Consider the following 19514-nt stretch of genomic DNA (forward strand, 5'->3'; position numbering starts at 1 on the left):
TAAAACTACCCAAAGGCTCTTTGATTCATAGAAACTGAAAGCTTGAAATGTAGTGTAAAATATGCTTTTCACTCAGTTAAACTCTATAACATCTGTTTTCATCTGCAAGAGAATGTGACATAAAACCTCCAAACCACTGACTTCATATATAATCGATCTTATAATTATTTTAGTAAAATTTCATATTCACAGACGTGAGCTTCCAGTAAGTCTTCTTTCTGTGGTTCTTTGAGAAATTGGACATTATAAAGCTACCAGCCAAGTGGCTTGAGTTCAGTGCTTCAACAGACCTGTATTAAACAGAAGTATAAACAAGTATCCTTGAAAGAAAAATGTCTATATTTCTAACAGATTACATATTATTATGCATTTCTAAAAAATACAAACTCACTAAAAAACAGCTAATTCAAAGTCAGCCTTCATCTTGAAGGCCCCCAGTCTATATTTTACCAACGAGTTGAACAAGGTCACGCAGAGTCTGCTGAGTTTTTTAGTTTTAGGTAAATTTGTTTATCATCTTATATCATACAAACATTATATGTCAACCAGAAAAACAAAATAGCTGTTATATTCATTATATGTTAATATATATTTTATGTCTGACTGAGGTGACAGCTCAGATTCGCCATTCGTCAATATTTACAATAAATAGCCTATTTGCAGTTCTGTAGTCTGTTTGTCTTAAGAAGAAGAAGAAGAAGAAGAAGAAGAAGAAAATGTATTAAATGTCATTATTATGCACAGCTTTTACAGTCTTAGTCAGCTAGGCTAATAATAATATTAGTAATATATTTTCACTCGTTTTTCTTCGCCTCATGTTGACATTTTGTTCCAAACATGTCTTCCAGTAAAGCAAAAACAAATCACTAATTTCTCCAGATCCACAACAATGTATGGAAAACCACAGATTTCCCATCTAGGGGCCGCTGTGTGGTGGGAGGAGCGGAAGTTGAGGAAGTCGTGTAATAGATCGGGGAACGAAGAGACCGTGTTTGTTCAGGAAGCGTCAATAAAACCATCCTGATACTGAACACACACACTCACTGGCGCGCACTTATCAGGACTGGATCAGGACACTTCTGCATTATGCATTCGGACTGCAGGCTGCTGGGATGGACGCGTCGGTAATGGTGGGCAGAGGGACCGGAGGGGCTGCGGTCTTCATCCTGATCGTCTTCATCTTACTCCTCGGTGCCAGAAGCTCGCGGGCACAGAAGGGTACGTGATCTTCAGAGAGGGTTAAAGTTTTAGCAGTTGCTAAACTTCTCCTAAACTGCTTCACCACCTTTGGGTTTAGGGCTGATTGCGGTTTCACAGCAAACTCTTGGGGTGGTGTGGTGTAGCGGTTAAAGACCCAGAGAGTGGTAATTGAAAGTTTGTTGGTTTAAATCCGGGCTCTGTTCATTAACATCACGCATCGTTTGTTTGACCAGGACACTAATACACTGAACCTGTAATTATTTCCCTGGGTAAACACCTCAGTCATCTCAATAACGGAGTGTGTGTTGTATTCTTACATTGTTGCTGAGCTACAGCTGGAGCGACAGACGAACGTGATGACGCAACGCGCTGCCCCCGCTGCTTTCCCAAATATGTAGTGAGTTCATGTGCTGTCCAGTGTCAAGCTGTTGCATTTAAACAGAGGAACAGATATAGTCCTTCTCAAGCAATCTGAGCTTAACACAATAAGTAGTTTTACACATAAGGAAACAGCACTTTTGAGAAATACCATAAATTATGCACACTCACATGAGCTAAAGACATGGACATCATATATATATATATATATATATATATATATATATATATATATATATATATATATATATCAGTCTACTAGAGAAAAAAACAAAAGTTTGATTCTACATGGAGTGAAGTGCCCCAAAAGGGTGCATCTTGATCACATGACCAACCCTGTCATGCAGTTGACTGTTATGAGTTCAAAACCATTATGAATGAGTGCTTATTAAAGCAAGAAGCTGTGGTTTACAGTGGATTTATAACAGCTAAGGGGCATTGTTAGGCACGACACGGAGCAGAGTTGCAAGGACTGTGTTTTATAATGTAAATTTGATCCAAGCAAATAATAAAAGTTCCAGTATCCTTGTTAAAGGGGCATGTTGTCACAAAATGTTTAAGTTCAAGACTTTCAGGTATTTGTTTATACAGAAACTGGATTCTAAATATGTACATACCCTGAGAAATGTAGTCAGGAAAACACGTGACAACTAGCCCCAGTTTCTGAAATGTATAACAGAGTGTGTCTGAAATAGTCTTCGGTGTGACTTCATCATTCTATTATCCTGATTTGGTGCTCGAGAAACAATTGCTATTATAACCAATGTTAAAAACAGTTATGCTGCTTAATTTTTAAGAAATTGTTATTCTTTTCAGAATAGAAAGTTTACAAGCACAGCATTGAAATAGAAATCTTTTTGTAACATTATCAATGTCTTTGCTGATCAGTTTACTGCATCCTTGCTGAATAAAAGTATTCATGAGAGAAATTCGGTGAAACGAGTGAAAACTAGCACCAGTTTCTCATACTGAATGTTATCTTTTGTGTTTCTCATACTGAATGTTATCTCTCTGTGCATACAACTTTGGAAATGTAAGGTTTATGTGGGTGTAGTAAAGCTAGGGGAAACATTGAGACTAGAGGTGTGTGTGTGTGTATGGATGGGGCTGTTGTTTTTGCTCCGGGGGTCTGAATATTGTCCAGCAAGGATTACGTAACAACAGCGCAAGCTGAGTTTCATTCGGTGTGTAAACGCGTGACAGGCAGTGCAAGCAGCTGCAATGCAATGCGATCTCATCTCTCTCTCTCTCCACCTCTAAAGATTCAACAAGGAGCTCTTTTGCACAACTTTCAAGCAAAACATTTCACCAAATGAAATTTTAGTTTTAAGTGACAAAACATTCTGTGCATAATTAAGACAAACATTTGGGCACTTTGTTTATGAAATCTTAGTGCTGGGGTTCTCAACTGTGGCCCTTGAGGTCCATTTTCCAGTTTAGATGCAACTCTAATCAAACACAACTGAACAAGCTAATCAAGGATCACTAGAAAGTTACAGGCATGTGCGTTTGGTCAAGGTTAGAGATAATCTCTGCAGGAAAGTGAACCTCGAGGGCCAGAGTTTAGAACCCCTGCCTTAGTGGGTAATGCAAATATCATCAAATTATGTTGATTGTACCACTTCCAGATTAGACTGTAAACTAACATTAAACTAACAAAGAATTCCATGCTGTTATCTTGTTAAATGTGTGATCACTTCTGAATGTTTTTCAGGGGACGGCTGTGGACACACAGTGCTGGGTGTGGGCAGTGGGAGCCTGGCGTCTCTGGGGTACCCTCTGTCCTATCCCTCAAACTCTGTGTGTGAATGGGAGATCAGCGTGACCACCGGACACACAATCCTTGTGCGCATTGCAGATCTTGACATAGACACAAACAACTGCCAGGTTTCTTACCTGCGACTCTATAATGGCCACGGACCGGGGAGAATGGAAATTGGTGAGAAACACTTCTGAACACAGTGTGCATTTGTTGTTTGTTTTTTCTTCAGTCTTCAGTCACATATATACTTCTAATTTAAATTGAGAACTTTGTTTGCAAAAAAGTATTTTCTTTTCAAAACTTGTGTAATCTATGGCCCTATTACACCTGGTATTACCAAAATTTGTTGTGCCAAACATATATTACCAGATATATGTTGTTTACTTGTTATATGTTGTTTACTTGATATATGTTGTTTTATGGCAGCAAAACCACCCACTAATGTACAGAGTGCTGATGAGTAAATGGAAAAGAATTGAAAATGATTTCCATTTCTCTTTCTGCAGTGAAGTTTTGCGGCGGGAAAGAATGGAGAGACGCTGTGATACAGTCGGAGGGGCATCAGGTCACTGTGCAGTTCATGAGTGGACCACACAACAACGGCCGTGGCCTCCTCCTCTCCTACACCAAAAGTCAGCACACAGGTAAGCAGTCAAGAAACACTTCTCACTAGTTGAAAACAGCTGTTTAATGCGTTTTTTTTGTGAAATCAATAGAAAGTTAGCATTTAGTATTTTGTGACAGCATTTAGTATTTGTATTTAGTATTTTGTAACAGTCACTTTTGATCAATTTAACACATCCTTGCTGAACAAAAGTATTGATTTCATAGAAGAACTTTCAAACAGTAGTGTACTGATTGTCCTGTGTGTGTGAAAGCTTGTGTTTGAATGAATTGGTGTTGAAGAAGGCTTGGATGTGTCTCAAGATGCATAAAGGAGCTGCTATGGCAACTGTGTTTTTGTTCAGATGAGACTGAAGGACGACATGTGAACCTGATTAGAAAGATTATTTCAGGAGTATGTTTCTGGCTGTAAGGTTGTTAGGGTTTTTCCTGGTTCCAGGGTGCGTCCAGAGAGCTTATGCATGACAGGCAATTAATTTAACAGATGAGTCAATAGTTTAAATTAATTTAAACTGAGAGGAAATTATGTAGTGACTGTTGGTTCTTGTGTCATACAGTACAAAGATGCCACAGAGTTTGAAATGCATCTAAGCAACTTAATATTTCCCACTTTCTTGGAAATGTAAACACTTTCCTTTGTGAAAGATCCATGTTGCTAGAGGGCTATTTTGGGCTGTTGCTAGGTGATCACTTATTGGCCAAATCTATATTCTTGTCCCAAGTTGTAGCTCGGGCCACTCCTTGAATGTATGTTGGATTTATATGGCAAGTCAGATTGCTTAGAAGGTCAAGTTAAGGTTATTTATAGCACGTTATACAAAACAAATTTCTTCCAATTTACAGTAAAAAGTGTGACTAATTCAAAAATAACTTGTAGAAGTTTATTAATAATAGCAATTAGGCCTAAGTAATAGCATACCTGTGCTAAATACGCTGCATGATTAAAAATTATCATCCATGTCCATAACATAAAGTCATTGTTAAATACTTAGAGACGCCTAATGTATACTTCAGTTTTGACACTTATGAATGCATGCGTGTGTTAATTACACACCTTGTTCTATTGCAAGGTTACAGCTTATAAAAAGTGTTCACATCCTTGTGGAACTTGTCATTACAACTTGTAAACTTGAATTTTCTGAAAGCTCGGACTTGTATCACTTGACCTCTGCATCACTGAGTGGTAACACTCAGCATTGTCAACAGTAAAATGTAGTTAAGCAGTTATTTTGTAATATTTCTGGTAAATAATTCATATAATTGAGTGTCCAGAGTCTTAATAATGCAAAAGTAACCAAAAGACATGCAGTACAGTTTAATGTAGCTAGTTCAGAGTTCGATAACTATCTAATGTCCGTCTAAATAAAATACAAGTTTATTATTAATACATTTGCACTGCTTGTTTAGTTGTAGTTATGTCTGGTTACTTAAATGACATGGTTTGTTACATAGATGTAAATTACATAGATGTTCCTTTTCTTTTTCTACTGTGAAACAACAAACCAGGACAGTTTTAGTACTAATTGGTACAAAATATTTTTAGAAAAATGTATCTGCGTGTATATAATATAGCTGATCGTGTCCGTTGTGGACATGGTGTTAGAGGTTTGTTCAAATAACTAGTTCTATGGCCAAAGCGTACGAAAAAGTGCTAGTTATTTTGGTAATAATGTAAAATGCTGCAGTGTAAGCACATTTGTGAAGGTGCTCTGTACAGCATGGCACATCCTGAGCCTCCAAATCTGTGGAATCACAGCTGTGCACTTCTGTGTTTGATGTGTCTTAACAATGACATTTGGCCTTTGACCTCTGGAGCTGTTTGGGGTCAGGAGTTCACTCTGCCATGTGGGAGCTACACCTGTTTACCCCAGTACTCCGAGACTGTGTGTGTGTGTGAGAGAGAGAGAGATCATATTTCCCATGAGTCAGGAAAGAGACAGATGAATCCATGCTGTGGGTGTGAGTAATGGGTACAATAACACCACAAAATACCTTGAACTAGAAATGCGCACACACAGCCATACACATTCCAGCATTGCGGCAGGAAGTTTTGCACGGGTGAGCACCACTCACATTTACTGAGGGAAAAAGTAACGGATGTAAATCTACTTGGTATTGATCTGTTCATTCAGATGGAGGCTTTTATCCACAAAAATGAAACGCAATACACCAGTCTGTTACACCACTTGAATGGTGCACATAGCACACACACACATACATGCCTGCATATTATCTTTGTGGGGAAGGATGACATTAATCAATAATGTCCCCATGGCAACCATCAGATGTGTTGCTTTATCTGACAGAGGTAAATATATTTCAAGAGGGTTCAAAGAAAATGTGTGTCTCTTTTCTCATCCTTCAGACCTCATCACCTGTCTGGAAAAAGGAGAGCACTTCAATGAAGCAGAGTTCAGGTACTCACGTTTACAGCTGTTGGGGGGGGGGGGGGGGGGGGGGGGTTCATGTTCTTGAGTATATGTCTGTGTCTCATATTCCCATCCTGCATTTGCAGTAAATTCTGTCCTGCTGGATGCCTGACTGATTTCGGAGAGGTTTCGGGAACCATACCGCATGGATACAGAGATGTAAGTATACCACTATTGAGTCGATGTTAGATTGAAGGGTTAGTTTACTCATAAATTAAAAGTCTGTTATTATTCACTCACTCTCATGTTGTTCCAAACTTTATATGACTTTATTTAAAGAATGCGAAAGGAGACATTGTTACTAATGCGTTAAGTTCAAGGTATACTTTGGTTTTTATGCAAATGTTAGTGTACGCATAAATTCCTAAATAGAATTAATGTGTCCCAAATTGTAGTATGTTGACATGAGTATGCCAAAGGTCCCAAGTGGCAGTCTAAGGGATAATATTCCACACAATTAATTCTGTGTTGACGAGAATTAGAACTACAAACATGAATGATAAAAGAATTAAAAAACTACAAACATGGTGCATAATAGTGGTTAAGTAGAGATGTTTAGATAAAGTGGTTTGAGTGATTAATACTTTAGTCGCTCTATTGAATGCAATTAAATTGAACGGGGACTGAAGCCTTCAAGCTTCAAAGACCGCACACTGGCTTAGCTACACATTAGGTCATTGCTGATGACCTCATCACTGCTTCAATGCTTCCTGCTTGCTTTAAAACTGTTTGGATGATTTCATTTTGTCTGTTTGAACACAATAGGCTGTTTTCTTCTTGAGAAAAGTTTCAAACTTTAGGGTTTGAGGGAAAGACAGAGCGTGAAGCACACGTTCTTCTGAAGTTGAGTCATTGTAAATGATTCTGCGTGTCAGTTTTAGAGCTCTTGGTCTCCTAGGGGCGTGTTGGTATGTGCGTCTGTGTGTTTGGATGTATGTGTGCGTGTTTTAATGTGTGTATGACAGCGTGTTTCTCGGGGAGATGTTAGATCAGGTTTGGCTGAATGGTTTTCTAATGCAGACCAGCTGACAACAGTCTTGTTTCTCAGCTCAGATACACCCTCAGAATTAGTGCGGGGCCCATATGACGCCTTTACGAATGTGTGTGTGAATGTGCACGCGTTGTTTGTGGCAAGAGCGGTGTTTTATTTTGCCCAGAGGAAGTGGTGTATGTTTGCGGTGTCGTTGTGTGTGGGTGTTGAGAGTTTGCCTAGTGTGTGTGGGTGTTGAGAGTTTGTCTAGTGCTTGTGGTCTCTTTTTGGTTTGGAGTTCCAACTGTGTGTGTATGTTTAATCAGAACTGTCATTTTTTTTTTTTTTTCTTTTTAAACTAGCAATTTTACTATTATTCCAGTGTTGGGCAGAAAGTGGCTCTGGCCATGTACACATTGCAGTTAGATGTGGTTGTTATTTTCTCCTGAGTGCTTGAAGTCCTTCTGGGAAGTTCAGCTTACGAGTTTGGAAGTCATGATTTCAGCATGATGTGCATTCGAGTGCCACTGCAAATATAAGTGCACCGTAAAGCACGCATCTGTGGATCAGATTGTTTAAAACTTGTTTATTAGGACTGTTTTTCTTGCTGACAGGCTTATAAGACTGCTTTAAATGCATCTGATTATATTGCTTTCACATGCACAGGAGATATTTCTGTTGTAAACATAATCTTGATTTGTTTATTTGATTAATTGTGCAGCTCTTGGACACATTAGGGAACTTATTAAGAAAGACAAGGAGCTTTTTAAGGCCCTAATTCAACAAAATGTTTCTTGCGTTTCGTCCTTTATGTGCTGCCACAGCAGATGGCAAATGTGGTACATTTCCTGTCACCTCATAAGCTGCTAAATGAGTTGTATTTTCTGGCAAGCTTTATCGCTATTCTTCATCAGTAGTTCACAGAACGCATGCTGAATAACATTGTATAGTCAACATTCACAATTGAAAATGAACCAAAACCAAGTTGCATCTGATTCTTTTAATGGACGCAAACAGATTTGGTTATTTATTTGAATGAGAACTGACAACTGAATTCACAAAAAATTCATGCTGACAGACAGTTTTTCAGTTGGTTAAAAAAAGGTTCAAAAGTAGAGCAGGAAAAAGGCAGAAGCATATCAGTCGTCATTTTCTCACCCTTGTGTCAAACGAAACCGGCATGACTTGACATTCATTATATTTGACATTCATTATATGGCCAAAACAGTTGAAACATTCAAGACATTTTTGTTCCACATGCAACAGAAATAAAGTCATACAGGTTTGGAGCAACATGAGGGTGATTAAAGGATGGCCGTTTTGGGTGAATTATCCCTTTAATGAGCAAATTAAATGGTGGACGTCTGTCAGCTGTAGTTTACCAAGAATTGCAGGATAATAATAATACATTTCTGGTAGCTAATGTTAGTTTCTTGAAAAACAACTCATGTTGCTATGGTTATCACTATATCCTGAGTTTAAGGTTATAGGAGTGACTGTACACAACACTAAAAGATAATTTAAGAGATTCATTCCCACAAATAAACTACTATTCAGTAAGATATTTTAAAGTGTTTTTAAAACAAGTCTCTTATGCTTACCAAGGCTGCAATTAATTACAGGACCAATGACTAATTAAATTTGTGAAAACAATTGTGCTGCTTATTTTTTTAGGGGTTCAAGCACGTAGTGCTGAAACCCTATTGTAATTGTTAGGATTTTTTTTTTTAAAACTGATCATGCAGACCAAACCGTAAGGCCTAGTGAGCTGAAACTTGGTCAGAACATAGTAGTATTGCTCGCTACTCAGATCCAAAGACTCGCCCCAATCGGCTACAGCGATCAAAAAGGCGTAATCGCTCATAGCTCCTAAACCGCTTGTCGTAGACTCCAATTTTTTTACATTTTTGGAATCCTTGGGTCAAGGCCAATCAATCACTGGTCACTCTGAATTTGGGTCTAGGAGGTCCCATTTTTTCACAAAATTGAGTGATATCCGAAACCTACTTTTGCGAACTAGTCCTAGGTTTTTCGCCCGATTGGAACCAAACCACTGCTGAAATATTCTCTGGACAGGGAATATCAATAATTATCAAAAAAAAAAAAAGTTGAAATTTCGACTCACTGTTGTAATGGGGCCCCAAAATGTTCGAAAGTCGAGGGCAATTTTACTAAAAAGTCTATAACTCGTGAACGAAATGAGATATCTTCACCAAACTTGGTACACAAGCATAGGAGCTCAAAAAATTTGCAGATCTGCCATCTGGGGTGCTATAAGATTGAAAAAAACATAAAAATAACTATGGAAGCGTTACTCCGATCAACTTGAAAATTGTTATGCAGTGTCTCCAATGTGCTAAAAGGGTTTATGAGGACATTGGCGTATCTAAAAAAACATGGCCGCCATCGGCCAATGAAGTTTGAGCACTTATTAGACAAGGTTAACAGAGGTCAATTGGAACGAAACTAGGTGGGCATGTTTGACTCATGGCCCTAAAGGTCTGTAAGAATTTTAAACGAAATCAGCCACGAGTTTTTTGGCTCTGTAATCACGTGGCGTTTTACATATCCACACAATATGCATATCATTTGATAGATCTCCTCATAATGAGCAACTTTGCCTATAGAACTAGTCTCTGGTTTTTTGCTCAATCTCTGGACTCTCTAGTAGATCAATAATTATAGAAAAAAAATTGAATTTTGTCCTTTGGTTAGCTATAATTAGCTCATTTAAAAAGGGGGCATGGCCACATATAAAACCTAAACAAAAACTTGAAACTTTACGAAAGTTGGGGAAAACTGTGTCCGATGACTGTTAACAAGCATGGAGATCGGACCATAGCTGGTGCTATAACATTAAAAAAAAACCTTCAAAAACACAATATTTGTATAGAAAATGACCTCAAATTGTAGAAAATGTTCATATATTCACACAAACACTAGATCTTCATATCATTTGATAGATCTCCTCATTCTCAGCAACTTTTCCTCTGGGACTAATACTGTCAATCAAATCATTCATTATATATTCACAAATATGTTAAAAACCTAGTTTTGCGAACTAGTCTCTGGTTTTCTGTTCAATCTCGATCAAACCCCTGCAGCACAATTCTCTGGACTCTCTAGATCAACAATTATCAAAAAATTAGAATTTTGTCCTTTTGTTTAACTGTTCATTTAGAAAAGGGGTGTGGCCACATATACCCAAAAGCTTATAAAACCTTAACGAAAACTCAAAACTTTACAAAAGCATGAAAACATGTGACAGAAGACTCTTAACAAGCATGCAAAGTTTCATAGAGATCAGACTATAGGTGGCACTATAACAGCAAAAAAGGTTTCAAGAGCACACGATTTCTATAGTAAATGGCCTCAAATTGCTAAAAAATTGCTCATATATTTACAAATACACTGTATCTTCATATCATATGATAGAGCTCCTCATTCTGAACAACTTTGCCTCTAGGATCACAGCTGTCAATCAAACTATTTTTTAAGTATTTGAGATTTATTTTAAAAACATCCTTTTGTCAAAGAGCCTTCAGTTTTTAACTCCAAATCAATCAAATCAGTGCAGTACTGTTCTCTAGACTCTCTAGGTCAATAATTAACAAAACAATGTTGAACATTTGCACTTGGACAACTATAAACCGATCATTTATATGTTATTTACAAATGCCTATTAATGCTAAAAGAAAGCCCACAAACTGTGTAAAATGATGCACAATTTCTAAACAAGCATGCAAAATTTAAGAGAGATTGGCCAAAAACTACTATAACTACTATATTAAAACACTATAATAGTTATAAAGCTTAAAACACGGTGTTGTATGAGAAATTCCAATTTATAACCACTAGATGGCAGCAGACGACCACTAATAGGCTTATTAAACACTAAAACAGTACTGTTTATAGGTTTTCTTATGGAGATATTATAATATTTAAAATCACTTTTAATTCAAGTTTACCATTTTGTTCATACAGATATGTCATTTTTTACAATTTTGCCATATTATGATCACAGAGAAACCTGAAAATGACATATAAACTCTTAAAACCAGAAGACTTGTAATAAGTTTTGTCACCTATCACTTATTTCAAATATCTATATCTGCAACAAAATGTGTGTAAATATGTTTATAGAGTATTAATATACTAGTTTAATCATTTAACTTTAGTGTGTGTGCATGTGTGTCGTGTGTCTGTGAGCCTGTTTTCCGTTTTGGATGTGTTTAACTGTCAGCCATACATCCAGGTTGGCCAAGACCACCTTAAGTGCTTGAACCCCGGTAATCGCTGCTTGCAGCTAATTGTTTTTTTTTTTTTTTTGTAGAAACCATGATAGTAGGTTTTGTTTTGTTTTTTGTTTTTTAGGAAAAACAGCACTTATTTAAAATAATTTTTTTGTAACATTACTGATATCTAATGCTACCTTGCTGAATAAAAGTATTAATTTCTTTTTTTTTTTACTTAATCTTACTGTGCCCAAACTTTTGAATAGTGTTGTGGTCTACACTATTCATTTGTGTTTCCTGAAAATTTTCAATGTGTATGTGGCCTGTGAGAACTCTGTGTGTGTCTGTCTCAGTCTCTGGAAGAATCATCCACCATTCTTTATCACAGTGGCATAAATGATACCACTGCAATTCTGCTTCAATGATGTGACCTCATCATGCCAAGTCACAGCTTGTGGGTTTTAGGTGAGTGAGTCAGTGTCAGCTGTCTTAATGTCTCACCGTCTCTTTCTGTAGTCTTCTCCTCTCTGTCTGGCCGGTGTTCATGCGGGTGTGGTCTCCAACACTTTGGGGGGGCAAATCAGTGTGGTCAGCAGCAAAGGCATCCCACACTATGAAAGCTCACTGGCCAACAATGTGACATCTGTGCCGTGAGTAACCCATTTGCATTCTTGCTTGCTTTCTTCATGGGAAAATCTATTTCATTTGATTACAGGGCTTGCAAGGCAGTGCAGTATTGAAATTCCTCTTAATAACATTTTCTTAGTCTTTTCTGCAAATGAATTCCCTTTAACTGTGTAATGCAGTGGTTTTCCTTTTCTTTTTGCCAAGGACCCTCCAGATATTGCAAGGAACCCCCTTTCTAGATAGATAGATAGTTTTTTGTAGCAAGTATGGAATTAGTCTAATTGCAAGTTTTCCAGCAAGTAAAACCATCTCTATTTTTCTTGAACTTGTAATTACAAGTTGGAAAGTAAATTTTATCAAAGCTTTGACTTAAATGTATTATATTTATTATAGTTTTTTTTTTTTTTGTTCTTTAGTATTTCGCAAAAGGTGAAATAATGTAGTGAATTAAGTACTGTCATAAACAACAAAGCAGCACATGGATCTGTCTTTTCATTATGAATCGTGTGTTGCCATAGAAACAAATACTTTCTGAGTCAGAGGACCTGAACTGCTCTAAATTTTCATCTGGTAATTATGGTAATTCCGACATGACGTGAACACAGCTTAAGCGACAGCTTAACATTTGCATACTGGATGCATTTATTTGTAGCCATCTATGATTGTCTGCACCGTGAAGATGATCTTGCATTGTGTGTTGATTCTCATGCACAGCTGGTGGAAAACTAGATGCATGCTGTGTGCAAAATATCTCTGATGCAGCATTTCATTTACTCAGAATCAAAGCCCAAAACTTCAACTTAAAGCATTTTGCTGCCTTGCAAGCACTGGTATTTCTTTCTGGAAATGCAAATCTAGTTAGATTTGATTCCACTCTTTGGTTGAGTTTTATTTTCCTTCTATGTAATAAACTAATTGATTGGTAGACAGAATGATAGCTCTGCATCTCTCTCCCTCTTACAGTGGAAATCTCTCCCCAAGCCTCTTTACTTTCAAGACTAGTGGTGAGTGACTTGTCTGTTGTGTAGTATTTTATAGAATGATTTGTTTTGTCCAAAGTGTTAAAAAAAAATCTGTTCAAATAACTTGAAGGTTTAATAAAGACGCTTGTTCTTTATTCCTGTCAGTTCTACGGAAATGCCCAACACCTTGATGATCTAACAATAGAAGCTTTCATTTTTTTCTCTTCTAAGGTTGCTATGGCACTTTGGGTTTGGAGTCGGGGGTGGTCAGTGACTCTCAGATCACAGCCTCCTCAGAGTGGGAATGGGGCGGTCACGGAAAGGAGCCCACTGTCTGGGGCCCCACAGGGGCTCGCCTCAAAACACCAGGACGCCCGTGGGCAGCAGCCAACAGCGACACAAAAGAATGGATTCAAGTGGACTTAAAGAAGGAGAAAAAAATAACAGGTAGAGTTTGTGTGTGAGAGAGAAAGAAGGATCAGTGTGTTTGCGTCTGTATCTTGATTGGTCAGTCATTCAACTCTGCTTCTCAGGTATTACCACCACTGGCTCCACCCTCCAAGAATATCAGTTTTACGTTTCAGCCTATGAGGTGTTATATAGCCATGACGGACTGCAATGGAAACCCTATCAAGAAGTTGGATCAGATAAACATAAGGTATGGAGAATTGTTTGGATGGTGTTAGCTTAGCTCTGTTCCATAATCTTTTAAGACAGCATTCTAACCAACATTAACTTTATAAATGACTGATTTGGAATGCTCTACATTGGAAGCAACATTTCAAAAGATGATGTTTGATGTTAATCTGATGCTGAGACGTAGTACCTAAAAATACAAATATTGTATTTTAATTTTATTTTCCAATTTATTTCAAGTATTAAATGAAATCTAGGTTTACAATTTCTTTTGCCCTATCCGCCATCTTTTATTTTATGCATTTATATTCTGTGCAATCTTATTTATTGCAATTGAATTAGGCCAAAACAAGACATCTTGAATGGCACCATACATTGACTAGCATATCCAGCTCTCTAGGTTTTGAAGCAGAGCATGTGTTTTGTTGTCTGTTGTTCTTTTGTGTTTGGTGGCTATTTGGCGGTAGTATTGGAACTGCTGCAGAATGACATCACGGTTTGTATATTTCCAGGAAAAAGGGTTTTACATTCTTGAGGTTTAAGGAGCCTGAATTTAAAGTGCACTCTGTGGTCATTAATAATGAATGTCCATCGACTGTCAGGGAGCTTAAGGAGAAGCGCATTGATTAGGCGTAAATAAGATGGACCTTGGTCTGAGGCCAAATGTTCTTTTGTTACCAAGGCAATGTGTCCTTGTATCTCTGTAACAGATTTTCCAAGGTAACACCAACTATCTCCAGGAAGTGCGGAACAACTTTATTCCTCCAATTGAAGCACGCTTCATCCGAATATGTCCCTTGCAGTGGCACCAGAGGATCGCCCTTAAAATGGAGCTGCTGGGCTGCCAACCTCATGCAGGTGAGACTAATCAGAGAAATCGGACTCCGATTCGGCCAATTAGCCATGCTAAACATGATTGGATCTCTTTCTGTTGGTTAGCGAGGCCAAGAATCTTCCATCCAGCCCCTCCTCCCCCTCGCAAAAAAAGCACAGTGCCCCCCCTACTGGAGAGGACGACACACACACCCAACATCCGAAACACTACCATGCCTCCGCACTCTCACGATGGTAAGAACATACTTCATTCAGTTATTTAGCATATGAGCTTTGTTATAAACCTTAGTTAGCTGCCTTGCTGTCTATGTAGGCATCTTCTTTCTTAGGGGCCATTCATTCACACAGATTGGACTTTTTTGTTTAAAATTACAGAGCAATGGAAAGACAAACTCATGGCCTAGAGGGTTGTTTTTTTTAAAGTTAAACTACTTTTAACTTGGTTATTAGAATCCTGTCATAAGCAAGCAGTGAATGCAATGGTCAAGCACTTCTGTCTAGCACGTTTAAATAAAAAAAACAATGAAAAAGCAGCACACTAGAAGGCAAAATCATATTCTGTGTGAACAGCAAACTCTCTTTTCATTTGATTCTCATATGAAGTGCACTCATTTAGGATTTCCTGTTGATTCCAGTTGATTCTCATTTTAGCATGTTGCTAAGTTAACAATTATAATACAAATCAAATGCAAAAATTTGATTTAATTTAATCCTCCTTTCATTACTGTTTAGTACTGAATACAGTATTTATTATTAGTATTATTTGCAGCATTTTGAATTTAGTGTTTAATTTATGTATTTAGACAAAACAGTATTAATTGACTAGATTAATGTTATTAATGTGCTGTGTAAATGTAACAGAGGTGGCGCTGGTGGCAGTGTTGATTCCAGTATTGGTGGTTGTTCTAACAACGCCTGTGTTAGTCATGGTGTGCTCGTGGCTGTGGAAGAACAGGTCAGTAAAAAACATTTCGACATCTCAGCAAATTATTTGATCCAAATAGTTGAAAAAAATCATCAATAGATCATTACGCTATAATACAGTAGTCAACATTTGAAGTGGATCAAAAAAGTTCATCAAAGTTGTCTTAAGACAAGAACGGGTATTGTTTTGGTTTTACAACTTTGATGAAGGGTTTTGATCCACTTCAAATGTTGACTACTGTGTTTTAGCCTAATATTAAAACCATGTTATTCATGAAAAGTTTTATCTGAAATTTCATCCGAAATTTTTGTATACGTTTTTTCGTATTTGTCATCCTTTCCTATCAAAATGCTTGCTACAGATGCGAAAACTCCGAAAATTTTTCCGAATTGCTCCGAATTGTTTTTTTATGACGGATGAAAGTTTTGGAGGCAGTGTGTAAATGTGATTGACACAATGTGAGGTCATATTAATTTTTTTTAATGTGCGAAAATTTCGGACTCACTGTGCAAAGACCTTTAATGTAAATAGGCTTAAAGGACAAGCCATTTGAGATGATAAATTATGTTCACCATCTGTATTCAAACCTACAGAAAAAGCCCAGAGGTGACTTATGACCTTCCACACTGGGAGCGCACAGGTACGTCTGTTGTCAGTTGTTTACTCTTTTGCATTTCCTCCTACATGAATTATTAAATGTGCGTGAATGTGTGCTTTAGTATGGTGGAAGAGTATGAAACAGTTGCTGCCCTCTAAGTTGGATGGAGAAGACTGTGTTCGTTACAGTTCCACGGCAAGAGTGGACCACCAGAGACCCCGGGTGGAGCCTGCAGGTACACATACAAACAAACTGTTCAAATTAGTTTTATGTTCTCCAACAAACACTTGAACAGTCTATTTTCTGCCTTTCCTATCTGTGTAGAATACGCCCAACCACTTGTCACCGCTACAATGGCCTCTCTTGGACAAAGGTCAACGTTTAAGCCCGAAGAAGCCGATGCCCCTGAGTATGATGCTCCTATTCCCCCTGAACATTACCATGCTTACGCTGAGCCCCTTCCTGCATCTGGTACTGAATATGCCACGCCAATCATGATTGACAGGGCTAACCACCTATCAGGAGGCACTCTACCATTCAGGGGGCGTGGTTTAGTGGCTCGGACAGACAGCAGCCAATCAGCAAGCTCAGCCTATGACACACCCAAGAGCACATCTGATCAAGCCACACCCACAGAGGGACAGTTGTACCAAGTGCCACAGAATACCCACAATGCACCATGTCAGAAAAAAGACTGACCAAACGCAGAAGAGCGGACCCTTTTGGAAGCCCACGGCTGAACACTACCTTTCCCAGAAATCTGCAGATCAGATCAGAATGTGCCGTCTCAAATTGTACGCCGCGCAAGTCCTATCACTGAAATAACACACAGGAATGTCAGGAGAGAGAGAAAAGCAGAGATCTCGTTACACTACTGTGTTTTGTGGGTGTTTTGTGTGTTCATACGTCTAAATGTGTGTGTACGAGTGCATATATGTGACTGTGCTCTGCTATCAAACTGTGAGTCCTTAGATATCTGTGCATTTTTCTGAGAGCGGAGATGTATTCGTCTCGATCGCTCGTTGTAAGGCACATTTTTCCCTTTAGGCAAAGATATTTTCAACAGAACCGCCCTCACGCAGAATAACAAATGATCGCATTTCAAATTAATAGACAAACACTCTCATAACACTGTGATTCACTGTCATTTTGCACTGTTGTATTATATTCTGCTGTTACATAGGTGCCTTCTTTGTGACAGCAACACAAGCCTGTGCTGGTTTCTCTAGTTCTGTTCCAAAACCTGATGAGTTAACTTGCTATCTATACTGCCTACACAGACAGCTGCCTTAAAGCCCTTAACAATGCAGCATACTAACTTATAGGGGTGCACATCTGACATTGGTTTTCTTAGCCAGAGATGCAATGTTTTCTTTCTGGTTACAGTTTAGGTTCAGGGGCCTGCGATTGATCTATAAATGGTACAATATTGTGTGCCCGTTTTAATTTTTTTTCATTCAACTCACAAATGCAGCCAAAATACAATAACTGAACCCAGAAAATTGCAAATTCTGTATCTTTAACAAAAAATCAAGTCACACTTGAGATCATCAGTCATCTGATGACAGCTCATCATTAGCTTGTGAAATGATATAAACCATGACAACAGTCAAGAAAGTCTTTCAGTCTTCTGTGCAATTCTAGTGTTCTAAATTCTAAATTAGGTACTCAGTTGTTGAAACGATGTACTTGTACTGGAAAAAAAGTCAAAAATACAGTTTGATGTCTTTTAATAACAGTCAAACAAGTTTTCTAGTATATCTTATAGATATATAAAAATATAATTTTTTTTCCCGTTGCATCGATGCACCGTATCATTAGTCACTGACTTAAAGCTTGAATACAAAACTTTTGTCTTGATTTTTGCCCCAATTTACAGTCTGGACAAATCTGTGCTAGTTGCTGAAAGTCAATCAGTTTGCAGATTTGAGGTGACCGATTTCACATAAAAGCATAATGTACGACAACCACAGACCGCCAGGGATGCCCAGTTTTTCCTCTGTAACAGAAGTTAGCAAATGTATGATGCCTAGTTTTTAAAATCTTTTTAGATTTGAAAAGCATGTTATTAGCTAATGGTTAGCATGTTGCTAAGCTAACACCTAAGCACAAAAATACATTTTACAGAAATATTGGGCAAAACAGTCAGTTTCTTACGTATATTTAACTAGTTAGACTATAGTTTTCATTATTGAATGATGTGGTTATTTATAATCATCAAAGTATTTGTCTCCACTTGGATTAATTTTTTCACTGAACTCATTGCAATGCAGCCTGCTTTTGGCTCACGATGTTTTGGAACAGATGATGGTTGTGTGCATTGTTCAGTTGTGTTCTGAATAAATTTAAGTAGGACGACTGACAAACATTTATTCAGCACAGGAACTAGCAAGGCCTTTCTTAAAAATAATGGTTGCTGCATTTTCAATTTCCATGGAAAAGTCCTCTGTGCATGAATCCACATAGACATTCATGCCAAATATATTATTAGTCATGCACGTCAAAACCTGTGCCACGCAAAAATCCATTTTATTTTTCCTGCTGATGTGTCTTGTGTTAATACTCCCAAACCACTAACAGGTCGAGTTTAAGCTACCAAGCATGCACTGCTTCCATAGTTACACTGTCCTAATGCCAAATACTTTACCAAATGTGACCCTTTAGCGGTCAAAGGTTAAAGAGCAAAACACCAGATGCCGACGTTCTTGCCTACAACAGGATTCACTCTGTGCCAAGTTGTCTTTTATATATCTTTTTTTTTATTATTATTGTTGACTTGAAGACCAAACAACCTGATGGATAATCAGTCCAAGCATATTATCCAATTGATTTAATGTTATCAGACCAAACATTGCCTCACGCTATGGATTTTGGATACCAGGATGTTGCATGTTCAAAGTCAAAATAGTACACTGTTATGTTACTACAACATTATAAGTCATATTTCGGTACTTGCATTAGTTTACTGGCTTAAAGCAATGTCCACAGTGGTGGTGCTATGGACATTCCTGTATGTTTCAGTGTCTTTGTGTGTTCAAAAGTGTACCAGATTCAGTTGTGTGTGCGTGCATGTCTGCTTGTAGTTCTTGAAATTTTATCAGAGTTCTATGTAATGTTTATGTGCACTGTATCCACAAGCCCGTGTGTGTGTGTGTTCATGTGTGTCTGCCGTTCACTGTACATCTGTCTCTAAATAACGATTGGTACTGTAGATTGATTGTAAAGAAAAACAATTTTAAAATGTCAAATTGAATTTTATTAAAAAATAAAATGTAATTACAAAAATCAGGCAGCTACAGCTTTGTATATCATACACTTCAAATTTATTCAGCAG

General features: G+C 37.8%; 1 protein-coding gene across 2 annotated transcripts; it reads left to right on the top strand.

Moving 5' to 3' along the window:
- The first annotated feature begins 944 nt into the window (after nt 1-944).
- Nucleotides 945-19440, top strand: dcbld2 (discoidin, CUB and LCCL domain containing 2). 2 transcript variants are annotated; one of them, XM_079427076.1, is made up of 15 exons: nt 945-1218; nt 3293-3517; nt 3847-3984; nt 6330-6381; nt 6480-6552; nt 12115-12248; nt 13189-13229; nt 13419-13634; nt 13721-13845; nt 14534-14681; nt 14763-14891; nt 15519-15612; nt 16176-16222; nt 16302-16415; nt 16505-19440. In XM_079427076.1, exons 1-15 carry the CDS (start codon nt 1113-1115, stop codon nt 16876-16878), a joined length of 2016 nt encoding a protein of 671 aa, XP_079283202.1. In that variant the 5' UTR covers nt 945-1112; the 3' UTR covers nt 16879-19440. The 2 variants fall into 2 exon arrangements, with proteins under 2 accessions (XP_079283202.1, XP_079283201.1); XM_079427075.1 differs by having other exon boundaries at nt 14534-14891.
- Nucleotides 19441-19514: the final 74 nt, after the last annotated feature.

Source organism: Barbus barbus, assembly GCF_936440315.1.
Source record: "Barbus barbus genome assembly, chromosome: 10".
NCBI lineage: Eukaryota > Metazoa > Chordata > Actinopteri > Cypriniformes > Cyprinidae > Barbus > Barbus barbus.